Source organism: Notolepis coatsorum, assembly GCF_963971535.1.
Source record: "Notolepis coatsorum genome assembly, chromosome: 1".
In the NCBI taxonomy this organism is placed as follows: domain Eukaryota; kingdom Metazoa; phylum Chordata; class Actinopteri; order Aulopiformes; family Paralepididae; genus Notolepis; species Notolepis coatsorum.
The window spans coordinates 118,388,515-118,403,115 of NC_140165.1; the positions used below are offsets into that span (position 1 = coordinate 118,388,515).

The 14,601-nt window shown below is 44.1% G+C and overlaps 1 protein-coding gene across 1 annotated transcript in view; it reads right to left on the reverse strand.

The window, feature by feature from the left end:
- pnpla7b (patatin-like phospholipase domain containing 7b) overlaps positions 1-14,601 on the reverse strand; it is a 217,252-nt gene that overhangs the window by 199,050 nt on the left and 3,601 nt on the right. The window contains 4 exon segments of the mRNA XM_084338011.1: positions 2,139-2,279; positions 2,790-2,890; positions 4,762-4,841; positions 10,220-10,307. Of these exon segments, the coding sequence (XP_084194137.1) occupies positions 2,139-2,279; positions 2,790-2,890; positions 4,762-4,841; positions 10,220-10,307 (410 nt within the window).

Here is a 14,601-nt window from a genome sequence, read left to right on the forward strand (position 1 = left end):
TATACTGTAGTTAAATCAGATACAATACGCTGGCTCTATTATACTGTAGTTAAATCAGATACAATACACCAACACTATTATACTGTAGTTAAATCAGATACAATACGCTGGCTCTATTATACTGTAATTAAATCAGATACAATACGCTGGCTCTATTATACTGTAGTTAAATCAGATACAATACACCAACACTATTATACTGTAGTTAAATCAGATACAATACGCTGGCTCTATTATACTGTAATTAAATCAGATACAATACGCTGGCTCTATTATACTGTAGTTAAATCAGATACAATACGCTGGCTCTATTATCCTGTAGTTAAATCAGAAACAATATGCTGACTCTAATATACCATAGTTAAATCAGATGTTTATTTGTGTGTGCGTGTATCTGTGTGTGTATGTGTGTGTGCAGGGGCGGAGCTTCCTACAGGCGATATAGGCGGTCGCCTAGAGCGCCACCCACAGGGCGGCGCCAAAATAAATAAAAAATAAAAAAAAAAATTTTATTTATTTTTTGCTCTGCGCAGTTTTGGCGCCCTCATCTATATCTGCAACCATTATTTTTACATTAAAAAAATTCTAACATAAGGGAAAATGAGCCAAAAATCTAAAACGGTGGGTCGGTCTGAGCCTCAGCTTTAGGTGTTCACAGTCAGAACATGCTAGAGCGCTGTGCATTGATGGGTATCGGTCAAGTGTTTATAGAATTGAGCGTTGAGGAAAGAAAGACTAACGTTAGAAAACTATGAAGAGGCAAAAGCCATCCGGCCATCCAGTATAAAAAGAGAAGAAAAGAAGAAGAATAGAATAGAATAGAATAGAATAGAAATACTTTTATTATCCTGTGGGAAATTTGACACTGCAAATCGCTCAACATTTAAACATTTAGACAGGACAGGTCACGAATTAGAATAATAACAAATCAAATCAAGTTGCCTAGGATAAGAGTAGAGTAAAATAGAATAAAAATGGAATAAAATATACAGTAAATAAATACAGTAAAAATATACTGAGCATGGGGGAAGGGGGGGGTACAGGTAGTAAAAACAACACAAGCAGTGTAAACAAATTGGTCAATATAATTAACTATCTAACTAACTGAAATATATATTCACAGTATTCACAGTGTCACATAAGGTGCAGTATGCATCAGGTAGTGTTATTGTCCTCCTTGGGTTCCTATTAGTCCTAGGTCAAAGTCTGGCAGCAGACGAGAAACGTGCCAAGGTGAAAGGTATGCAATTTTGTACAACTTCCAAGACCTGCCACACCAAGAGCTGATGAAGCAAGCAGAGGCACTTGTACACACCTTAAACCATGGAGGGCAATCTGATTTGGATGGGAAGGAGCTGGCTCAGGAGTTGGAAAATTTGATGTGATTGATGACTTTGCAGCGAGGAAGGCCAGAAGGATTGCACTGTAAATGGAAACCAGTAGGAGCTACAGGCTAACCTTGAAGTGTGATGATAGGGAGTGGAATGTAAATAGTTCTTTAGACAAAGTGAATTTGTAATTTTTATTTATTTGTTTGTTTATTTAGCATATTATATTTTGATTATATATGTGTAACATATTTTACAATACATAATTTTCTTTTAACACTTTAACTGCCGGAAGACGTGTTTAGGCGTCCTTCCCCGCCATGCTCAAGTTGCCGAAGACGCCGTAACTCGTCTTTGATATCAATATTTAACTCTTTAGTGTGCACTTTACATTTCTTCTTAATTTTCTTTGAAAGCAAATTTGCACATTTTATTGTTTGTTATTGTTATTATTATTATTGTGTGTTAGCTAAGTTGTTTATTTGTTTTAATTCTTTAGTGTGCACTTTACATTTATTCTTAGCTCTTGTTCTTGCTTGTAAAAAATAAAGGTGCAGTACATTACTGTATAACTGTTAACCCTTCCACTGCCACACGACGGAGGGTTAACCCTTTACTATCACACAACCAACGGCCGTGAAAGGGTTAGCCTTCTGTGTATTGTCGCAGTGAAAAGGGTTAACAGGTTGGTAGCGCAGCGATGTTTTGATTTTGGGGCGCAGTGGTGAACCTCGCCTAGGGCGACAAATGTGCTAGGTCCGCCCCTGTGTGTGTGTGTGTGTGTGTGTGTGTGTGTGTGTTTATTAGTACCTGACATTCTTCAGCATGTACAACACCTCAGAGGGCAGGTGAGAGTTCTGTACATCAAACTCTGTGAGGTCAGCCTCCAGCAGACAGGGTGGGAGCTCCTTGGGCTGCAGAGTGGTGGGTTCCTTACGGATACGCAGGATCCTGACACACACACACATGTTATTACATCATCATCACATACTGTAACACACACCATGTTATTACATCATCATAACATACTGTAACACACACCATGTTATTACATCATCATAACATACTGTACGCACGGTTCCCACAGACATTGCAAAATGAAATTCACGGACTTTCAAGTACTTTTCTAAGCACAGTTTTTCATTTTAAAAATGGCATTTTTTTAATTATTTTTATTTGTATCCAATATTTATGGCTTAAAACCAATTTCCGACAATTAGTTACACTTTAGATTAAAAAGTTAAATTTTTTGATTCAGAACTATTTTATCATGGATGAACAAAACTTTCAATGCGAATGGTTGATTTGAATTTCAAGGACTTTTTAAGCACCTTGTTAAAAAATTTGCTATTTTCAAGGAATTCCAGGAACTTCAAGGACCTTGTGCGAACCCTGATATTATTACATGATCATAACATACTGTACAAGCCCATGATTAGCACTGGTAGATGGGTGACTCACTTGCGGGCTATAGACATGACTTTGGTTCTCTTCCTGACGCGCTGCCGAGATGCCGAGCTCGAGGAGGCAGCAGGGGTTGTGGCCGAGGACAGGGTTTGAACCTAAATCCAAAGAAAGAAAGAAAGAAAGAAAGAAAGAAAGAAAGAAAGAAAGAAAGAAAGAAAGAAAGAAAGAAAGAAAGAAAGAAAGAAAGAAAGAAAGAAAGAAAGAAAGAAAGAAAGAAAGAAAGAAAGAAAGAAAAAGCTGTCTTTGTCCTTCGCCATCAAAGAGCTTGTTGAACGCCTTTGCATGCAAATGATGGCATCCTCCAGTAGGGTGAGAACCAGTGCACCACAGAGCATCTAGTAGGGAGGTGTAGTGGTTACGTCATTGGTGTTTCCCGCGCGGTCCACCCTCCTTGAAATGGCCATGTATTTCCAATGGACCCATTTCTAAATCGTCTCGTTTAAAACAAATAAAGCATGACCATTGGCATGGTGTACCTTTCTGTGTGTATTCATCCACAATCTATAGCTCAACATGAAAGAATTCGCAATTAATCGTAAAGGTAGAAAATAACAATGTTTATCTTTTCGTTCACTGAGGAACTACACTCGCTCTGGCGCTGCTGACTGACGTCACCACAGCGTAGACTCCTGGCTGTATTAGGCGACAGCACTGAACGACAGGCGTGCTACTGGTAAGTGTAGTTCTTTTTTAAAAGTACCCTGTTCGACCCACGTTTGCAAAATTACAAAATCACTTTTAGCTATTTAAAAAAAGAATGTTTATTTAAAAAATGTTAAGCACATATATAGTCAATTGGTCCTGTTGTTCAGCCTCACAATGCTATTTGATAGTAAATGTGTTTATATGTCCCACCCTCTGGCCTCTGAAGTTGCTAATGCTAATTTGGGCCTCACAGGGTTAACCTCTTAAGCCCGAGATATACAGTAAAAGTGCATATTTTCAGCATTACGTTTGTTTACCAATTATTTTAACTGTTATTAGTGAAATATAAGATTATAGAAATCTCAGGGCATTGAGTCGGAAACCGGCGCATATTGACAGGAGGAAGTGGCACAGCCAAAAGTGAGTGTAGTCTTTTGAAGGAAGAGACTCAGGGCTTTCGAATTTCGAAAAACTACCCTACCCAGCTCACACCAGCCCCTGTCAATCATCTGACTTCTGGATTTACTTTTTTATTTCTCTTATTTTTTGGGATTATCTCCCACAAACCTGAACGTTATTGCCATAAAACAGAACGCAGTTAGTTTCTCTACCTTTCTGTGAACGTCTTGCAAAAAACGGTGTTGCAATACGATGAAAAATGGTGGAGAAATTTACATTATAAAAAAGATGGCAGAATTCAGTACTGTATCTACAAAACCTTCTGTTTAATCATCTTCCCTTTATTAATTTGCTTAGATTTTTCAGGTCTGGTAAATTTTAGCATGGTGTTATTCACAGTCAAAGATAAAAAAAAAAAGATTTAATATAATTGATATTCTCCTTTGGTTCATTACAATTTACTCAAGCCTAGTAACATACACACTATTTCTGACACTGATCCATATATGTCCCTAGATTCAGATACCAAGAACATGCAAATGGACCATTAAAAAAAATGTAAATGTTTATTCTACGTCCTTATGGAATGAGTGACATAAAAAAAAAAAAAAAAAAATATATACTTTTTTTATTTATTTATCTTTATGGATGGAAGAGCCGCACATTGACGGGCAAAGAGCCGCATGCGGCTCGCGAGCCGCGGGTTGGCCACCCCTGCAATAGCCGATAATACATTTTCCAAATGATAAATCCCTATACGGGTGGACCGCGCGGGAAACTAAAGTGACGTCAGACTACACCTCCCTATAACAGGTGATCGACATTTAATGACAACCGTGGCCAATGAGCTGTGGTATGTGGCCATACTGGTTGGTGTGACACATGGCGGGAATGCTAGGAGTGTGTGTAGAAAGGGCCTTACCTTCCTCATGATCTTCCTGCCGTAGAACATCACCTTGTCTCTCTTCCTGAAGCGGTAGTGGGGCACGCCTTCCTGGTCCTCTGATGAGCACAACAGATGGGAGTCAGTGACACAGTCAATGGATCCATCTCAAACCCTGCCCCCTTTTCTCGATCATGAGTGTTGCTTCCGTCCGAGGGAAGCAGCGGTTGTGATTGGAGGATCAAGAAAAGAGGGCGGGGTTTGAGATGGTTTGAGATTGGTTTAATCAAATATCTGAGGATTGTCATAGTCGTGCCATTTTCACTCAGAATTTACCCTTAAAAAGGACCTTAGGGCTCAAGACATTCAGCGCCAGAGGTCGCTGTGGGCCGTATGGCTGTGTGTGCCAGCGCTTTAATCAATGGGGATACATGCCGGTGTTTGCAGGGCTAAAACTATATTAAATATCATAGCTATGGATATAAAACGATTGCCCATTTGACATCGAGTATCTATCGTTCAATTCGTGAAAAGGAAATACTTTTTTCATCCATACATTCCCGTTTTATACCGTGGTGAATATGAGTATAGTTTTAGAGTAATTCTGTGTAATCCCAGGAAACGCTGCTTGATTCTCCCCAATCCATGTGTTATAAACGTTACTCCTGCCCGACTAGGAAAACCCGGACCGGACTTTAGATCGACGTACAGGCCAAGCCAGAGAGATTCCAAGGATGTGCAATACCGTCCGCAAGGCGTTAGGCGGCGGTATTGGACGTTTGTGATCTCAGACACATTCCCCAATGATAACATCAGGCTCCCTCGATTAATTATGAATGGAAATAGCGAATAAAAGAAATAACGACCAAAACCCGACTTTTCTCGGGTTTAGCGCTCAAGCGATGGCGAGTTAACCCGACGTATCTCGGGTCTGGCGTCCAATGTGTTAAGAGAGCTCCTAATGTGAACAACTGCTACGAGGAGAGAGGACTTTAGGAGGAGTTTAGGATTGTTCTTAACCCTTTCACTACCACACTACGTAACAGGTTAACTTTTCACCTTTCTTAAGGTTAACCGTCTGTAGTGTGATAGTTAACCTTCTGTAGTGTGGTTGTGAAAGGGTTAACCCTTTGTCGTGTGGTAGTGAAAGGTTAGCCGTCAAAATGTATCAAGAGTCTAACACCCTTTCACAGCTCCCATGTGTCATTTATTTCCTTTCCTTTGGACATGCACACAAAGAAAGAGCAAAACCATGAATACAAAATATCTTAAAAAAAGGGGGGCACTTCACTAAAAACAATACAGATTTATTTTGCACATAATCTCACACACGTGCAAACAACTCTGAACAGTTTTGCACACAATTATTTAGTTTGACAGTTATTGAGAGTAAATGAGTTGAAATTATGTAAATATCAATATAAAATAGCTTGTCTATATAGGGACCGCTACAGTACCTTATCGTTTCATTGAGCTGTAATTAACACAAGGATGATTCAATGTCCCTGATGACATCACTGGTGGCCAATCCATATTCAAACTCATTAACTTTCAATAACTGTCGAAGTGCCCCTTTAAGTCTGCAGTGGGCTTCTCCGGTATTGTTGGGATAATGGATGGAATGCACGTTTGGTTATGCTATTATGCCACACAGTAGTTATAAAGGACTGGTTATGCTATTATGCCACACTGTAGTTATAAAGCCACACTGTAGTTATAAAGGACTGGTTATGCTATTATGCCACACTGTAGTTATAAAGGACTGGTTATGCTATTATGCCACACAGTAGTTATAAAGGACTGGTTATGCTATTATGCCACACTGTAGTTATAAAGGACTGGTTATGCTATTATGCCACACTGTAGTTATAAAGGACTGGTTATAGTATCATACTGGCCAATCGCGTCTCGCTCTGCCTATTGAGATATCATCTCTCCAGCACTACTGTGCCCGTGGAAACCTTTTCACATGCACCCCCACCTGCACGTGACGACGCCCACTCCCGTGCGTGCCTCTACAAGAGGCAGGAAGTGGTCACGCTTACACCCTTCCTTATTATTTTCCATCCGCGGAAGCTGCTCATATGCACTTCAACCAGGTGGAACGCTGTTATGAAGCGAAGGGAGAAATTACGCGTCTGGATGGAACGTCGGTCCTATTCTGAGCTTTCCTCGTCTCTTGGCAGCGGACCGATGGGCTACGCGCGGCGTGGTACTGGCATATTCAATACTACTCGTTGTCTCGTGAGACGACCGGGTGATGTGTTGGCGCGGGGGGGGGTTGGGTATTGGATGAATGTGGTCAACATGTCGTTGTTGAATGTTTTTCCAAGCTAATGTTTTGGGGCGCCGTCCCATGTGTCTCCAGTTTTCCCTCCGCTTAAACATTTCATTACCGACGGTCAATCGGTGTCTAATGTTGGGGGTTTGGCTGAGGCTTATTTACCCTTTATACGGGTGGATGGCCTGAGGACAGGGCTCAGGACAGGTGTGTATTGGGCTGCGGTAAGTGTGCCCATTCTGCAATATGTTAATGGAGTTTTCGTTCATTCATTCATTTATCCCTTACACGGGTGCACAGGTGTGCCGCAGTGGAGGTTATTGCATGACTACTAGTGGAGCTGTGCTTCACTAGTAATAGACTTGTCAGCAGCCGCCACTGGTGTTCCTGGCTGACTGGGCTGATGAAGCTTGTACCGCTGGAGTACAGAATTTAGCAGCAACTAATAACATTGCTCAATTGGCTGATTTTCTGTAAAAAATTGTGTCTGTAGGGGAGCTCCAGTAGCTCACCGCATATCTCTGCGCTATTTCTGCATCGGGGAAAACCGTGCTGCGTCACGGATCTGGTGGACTCCGAGTTCGATTCCCGGACCCGCCGTCATTTGCCAGAATGTCTTCCCCTGATCTATATCCTGTTTCACCCTGTATCTGTCGGTCATGCTTGACCAGAAAAGCGATAAACGCTAAAAAATAAAGTAAAAAAAAAAAAAAAAAATGTGTCTGTGGTGGGGCCTTAGGGCCAACGACATCAAAACCATTGCGCGAGGGTTTGAGGTTATTCAGCTTTTGACCCAGCCACAAGCTATAACCGCAGGGAGGGCTAGGATACTGTCAACGCTTCACAGGCATCTTTGGTTGGAGCAATCTCCCCTTGAGGAGGGGAGGAGAGTTCTCCTCCTCAGGGCTCCCCTCTCCGCGGATGGACCTTTGGTCTGTCCACGGAGGCGCATGCGGTATTTGACCTGGGCTCCACGCCGTCTCACACCATGCAGCCAGAGGTGTGTCCCCCGCCTGAGATGACCTGGACACAAAGAGAACAGGTGGTCACGGTGCCGACAGCCTCGGTGGCCGAGGGATCGGCTATATTAGATGGGCACGCCCTGAAAAAACGTTGCCATCTAGCTGTGTCTAGCACGCTCTCCGGTTACTCCCCCCTGCTACACTGCAGGACTCAAGGCTCTGATTTGTCCCCTTTGGCTGCGGGCCGTGTTCTTCCAGTGAAGCGCAGGTGGCCCCACATATCGCTTCTCATGGAGACAGGGGCTGACACCCAGTTGCTAGCTAGGCCTGGGTCTGTCTATGAGAATGCTGTGCTGTCAGGAGGCTCCCACGCCACACGTCCTGCATCTGTGTTTGGTGAGCCTGGTGTTGTATCTGTCGACGGAGCAGGGTTCCCTGTATCTAAAAAAGATTGTCAGAGGGGGAATCCTAGGCCCAGGAGGTCGCAGCGTGAGTTCCCCCAGCCCCGCCCTCGCCAGGCCGGGTATTACGTTAGTGCCTCCCGCGGCCGGACGTCTGGCGGTGGTCAGTCAGGCACGCGTAATTTGGGTGGTAGTAATATCACTACAGGGCTACGGTGTGTAGAGACTCACCCTATCGGGCAGCGTGGGGACCACACACCATGCTTGTCCAGCTGCAGAGCAGGCCGTCCTCAGCAAGCTAAGCCGGGAAGATGCTCAGCGGGGGGGCCTATGTCACCAGGGGTGATGGCCGCTCCCCCCGTATCAGATCGCCCCTTTCTGTCGGGGTCCCCCCCTTTAGGTGCGATTGCCTCGTTGGTAGAGTCAGGGTGCGATATCCCGGCTCCGCGAGACACCGCACAGCGGGAGGGACCGGGCCACCTATCTACGATTCCTAGCGGCCCAGCGCCAGTTGGTGGCGGGGGCGCTTTGGAATTTTTACCATGTATGGCTACAGTAGTGCCATATGTCGGTGTGGATGGAGAGAATGCTGAACTTGTGTTACAGTTTGCACACCCCCGCCCTCCGTTTTTGGGTTTGGTACAGACTCTATTGTCAGAGTCCGCGGCAGTGACAGCCCTGGCCGAAGAGATTCGTTCTCTAGTGGCGAAGCAGGCCATCGTCATGGTCCCATGGGAGGATGCGATGAACGGCGTTTACTCCCGATGTTCTGCTGAGGCGAGCCTTCACCTGTCGTGTCCTGTCCGTGCACTGAAGGTTTACCTTAGTCGCACGTGGGATCTCAGGGCTTCCGATCAAATCAAATCAGGTGGGCTAGCAGGTGGGTGTGGACCGCGGAGTGCTATGTCACACATGGTCCCGCTTGCACTGTGCGTTCTGGGGTGCCTGGTTCCCCTTTCGCACATTGGTTGTAGTTGACTGCCTCCCCCCCCTTCGTTAGGACGGGCGGGTGGACGGGACTCCCCTCCTCCCTGGCAGGGGCTTACGGGGCCCTCAGGGGGTGCATTTGACGTGGCCGCGTGTCCGCTCTGCCCCTTTTGATCTCAATAGGCAGAGCGAGACGCGATTGGCCAGTATGATACTATAACGTAGGTTATCCTATAACCCTAGTTATATGAATACTGGCTGAGCGTCTCGCTCTTCAGCGCCCTGAGGTCCCTTGAATGTTTTCCACGTATGGAATTCGAACTTGGAAGGGTATAAGCGTGACCACTTCCTGCCTCTTGTAGAGGCACGCACAGGAGTGGGCGTGGTCACGTGCAGGTGGGGTGCATGTGAAAAAGTTTCCACAGGCACAGTAGGTGCTGGAGAGATGATATCTCAATAGGCAGAGCGAGACGCTCAGCCAGTATTCATATAACTAGGGTTATAGGATAACCTACGTTATGCTATTATGCCACACTGTAGAACTTTATAAAAGGACTTGTGATCAGCTTAAGAGGATCGGAGAAAGAAAACATAAATAGCTATGTTGGATACTAAATTGTGTGACTATCGATCTCAGTATCTACTTTCTGTAGGCTACCTTGCCTGCTGAGATATTCCACAATCAACTAACGGCCGTGGCCGACAGACAGCACACCTAGCGACAGGGTCAACCACACAATTCACTCAAATAAGAATGCATGACCATTCCTTACTCAAACAGGTCTGAACACTTTCATAAATCACTCTTAAACTACAACTCCTTGCTAGGAATATATAGGCTAAGTTAGGGGGTTATCTCAGGGTATTCCGTTTGTGAATACAAACCCTGAACTCTTGTCAAATGAGAAAACAGAGTTAATACTAACTGGATAGCTTGTATCTTCTGTAGAGAAGAAACACAACAAGTCCGATGAGAGAGACTGATGCCGCAGCTCCGATCAGCACACCCGTCCACTGAAAGAGAGAAATGTGACCCACACAAAACCCAATATAAACTCAATACAGTACACACGATAAAGTGTTGTTTACATGCCTGAGTATCCAGGTTTAATATCAGCATATCCCAACATAATATCATCCAGTTAATATCAGCATATCCCAGCCATCATTATTCAGGCTTCTCAGGTGGGAACAGGGTGGAAAGGAACCCACCCTGAGCATTACATACTGAGCAAAATGGCCACCGTGTGAATATGGTCAATATGCTAAACTCATAGACCGAATACTCAAGTGTAGTGTCCTATATTATATTGAAATATTAATGTGCATCTAAAGGCACCTAAAAAAAACAGAGAAGAGAAGATAGAGACACCAGACGAGAGGTCCATTCTAACAGTATCCGTCAGTCACAGCGTCAGTCATTGTTAACACTTTGACTGCCGGGACACGTCTTTTCACGTCTTTGCTGGCCATGCTAAAGTTGCCGGGGGACGCTGTACAGCGTCCTTATATCAATATTTCAAAAATCTGCGATCGGATTCATATTCCCCCTCCGCTGGCCTGAGATCCACCAGCAGGACCCACTGAGCTCTCTGGCGGTTCAGGAGCGCCATCTGGTGGCCGATCGGCGCAATCGCCACACAGGATGTTGAATAGAGGTTGTCATGACGACCGTAGTACTTCCGGGCGCTCGCTATGGTTCATGGGACTCTGGCTCGTCACGCTACACGGTGATCGATTGGCAATAACTCGATAAACAACATGATTTGGACGTATATACCATTATACAAGCTGGAGATGGACCGGGTAAAAATATATCCCATAATGATAAAATTTCTACTCGACGATGATCGCCCAACGGCGCGCGGAGACTGGGGTGAGTTTTAGCGTGTAACGTTACCGTCTTAGATACTAACTGCTATTATCAACATTTGACCCACATTAGATGATTGGTATAACGCTGCCCACAGAATTATAAACGCCCCCTCGCCCATCCGGTCAACATCAGATGACGTGTAGTAACTTCTAGAAGTACGTCTAGTTGGAATTTTTTATATCGCGCTGATTGCCATCAAACTGTATTTCATCATCAATATAATGCATTTGGGGCTATATATCACGTTCTGGAGAAAGCTGCAGAAAGAGATGAAAACATACTTATACATTAGACCATACTTTACTATGAATATGTGAATGAAAAAGTGTAACGTTGCTACACAATGAACAATACATATAGGACTTTGAATGGGCCCTAATAATGGCAATGTAGCAATAGAATTTAAAAAGTTATAGCCCTGCAAAGAAGGGGACTTTCTCCATAGACAAATAGCGCTGGCAATCTATGGTATATCATTAATTTAACCCAAGGCAACCAAAGTGTTAAGGGGATGCAGACCAGAGAAAGACTTTCGTCTTGTTTACATCAGGGTCCCACATTTTCAATTCATAATGACATACACAACATACAGATATACATCATGACATTTATGACATACATGACAGAGAGATATACAGTACTGTTACATTTACTTTTTTCTTTTCATGTCAACATTCACACGCACAATTGAGCCAAAAGTCACTCTATTAATGACAGATTTCATTGATAAATTGAGGGAAAACTTTGCAAGTCGATTTGATGAATTTGACATGCCCAGAGAATTGATGCATTTTGTGAGCAACCCATTTGCCAATGTAGCTGCTATTTCCACAAAAGGACAAGAGTTCCTTGCATCACTTCACATTGATGAAGGTCTCCTGCAACTTGAAATAATTGACATGCAAGCATCATCTGCTCTGAAGCAGGCACTTGAGAATGAATCCACCACAACATTTTGGATAAAGTGTATTCATGTCAACACATTCCCCAAAATAAAAACGCTGGCAATATCTGTGCTAACAATGTTTGGCTCAACATACACCTGTGAATCCAGTTTCTCTCACATGAATGCCATTAAAACAAGCAACCGTGCCTCCTTGACAAATGAGCATTTGCATCACTGTTTGCGGGTAGCCCTCAGTTCCTATGAACCCTCTTTCTCTGCCATTGCCCAGTCAAAGAAGTGCAATCTCTCTCATTAGATGTGTGTATGTAGGCTAGGCCTGTCTGCCCCCCACCCCCCTGATGTTTGAGAGTTAAGAGGGGACAATAAGTGCTAATAAGATGCTGTGATTTGCTGTTGTTGCACAGACATGAAGCACTTTTTCATAAGCTCAGCTGCACTATAAATGTGTTTTTTTGTTCAAGTGTTGATGTTAGAATGTTCAGATGCACAGGGCGGCTATGTGGCGTAGTGGGCAAGGCGCTCGCCACAAAATGCTGGAGACGCTGGGCTTGTCAGTTCGAGCCCAGCGCTCCACATTTGCTTTCAGTTTAGCTGGTCGTCCGTACTAATACACATTGGCCGTATTAGGGGGTGGGAAACTGATGGGTGGGGATCGGGCGTTGTGGACAGCGACTCCTACAGGTCGGTTGGTGCGCCTGCGCAGTAGAATCAGGAAGTGTCGGGGGCAGCGTGAGCCTCCCACGCGTTACTCCTCGCCACTGAGAGATCGAGCTGCGCAGGTGAAAAGATGCGACTGCTGTTACCTCAAGTACCGGAGGGGACTTGTGCTATGTATGACTTAGTCCACATTGCAGCCGGCTTGTGGGAGGCAAGAAACAGCGTTCGTGACAGGGGAGGGGTGAATTGGATGATACGAAATTGGGATGGGAGAAAAATATAGAAAATGGGAGAAAAAGTGGATCAAACAAAAAAAAAATCAGATGCACATTGTAACTGAGGGGTACAATTCCCTGACTGTATTGATAAGTATGGTATCATTAAACCACTACCGCTTTATGTACTTTAACTACTGGCCACACAGTACATGATATAGATATGATGAACACTTTCCCACCTGATGAAACCAAGTCCACACAAATGTATCCGTCGAATCTTTAATATATAGCAAAGGGTATATACAACGTTCACGTAATGACATTTATGATTTGAATGCACTTGTAAGGCAAATGAGTATTCGTAGGCAAATCAACATTGAATGTCCAATCTCTGGTTACGCAGGAAGCAAGTATACAACCTGGTTCTTTAGGGAACTATAGCGATGGTACTTAATGATTATAGCTGGATACACTAAAGGGGGTCCCGCTGGTTGTAAGTCAGTAGGGGGGGGGGGGGGTTAGGAGAGCCGCTGGCGATATCCCATCTGGCCAACGATTTCTTGGGAGAATTCAGAGTGCTGAACACGGTGCCCACAGAACCTTGGTCCACAGATGAATACAGTTGGGCCCTCTTGTAGACAGTAGCTGCCGGTCCACAACGAAGAGACGTGAGGCGACCTCACTCGGGTTAGAGCGCCGTCTCACCTGGACTCCTCTCGGGGGTAGTTCCAACACTTACCAGTGTTGGCTGTTATCCATGGCATAATCAAAGCACCCAAAGCAAGTAGATAATCCAAGCCGTGTAGGGCTCGCCGTCGTCCGGGTAAGGTAATCCAATGTGCAGGTACACTCGTCCTTGCCCAGAACTCCTCGGATGAAAGCACCACACGTGGTCTGCCCAGCCTGGTTAAGACTCTAGATAACGCGAGGAAAACGATGGGGGTACTGCTCACTTTATAACTCTAACCGAACGATGCACCATACATAATAGACTATTATTAACTTAATAGAAATACGTCCCACTCGACGGTATAGTGCCAAACTATGACAATTCAACTATTAATCCACACGATGTCTCAATGCCATTCTGAGGCCAAGTTGACCATACTGCACCACACGTGTATCGTGGGTGAGGCTTAACGTCTTGCCACTAGGTTGGAGGGTAAAGAACTAAGGGCTAAGGGAAGTTCTACTTTACTTGCGCCATATATATATGCGCTGTGAACAAATAGTACCATTCGTATTTCGGCAGACGTATTCCTACGCGGAACCGGGGCTAGTAACGACATGTTCGTCGGCACGATTGAACTTGAACCAAGGGGCTTGGCTGCTGGCGCCAAGTTCTTGTCCAATGAGAGAATGAAACTATTATGGGCTGTTAGTAGACCAAAGGGATATTCAGTGTATATGTACAAGGAATATACAAGGGATATCAAACGATATACAAATACTATTAAATATATATCCATAAATAAATATATATATTCGGTTTAATCTGATCCTTCACAACACACATCATGCACTGGTTTGTTTTTTATTTTTATATTGAAATGTTGAAGAGGAGATGTTGCAGTTGTTGCACAGTCATAAATGAAGCACTTTTTGCAGGAGATGTTGCAGATGTGGCACATAAATTAAGCACTTTTTTTT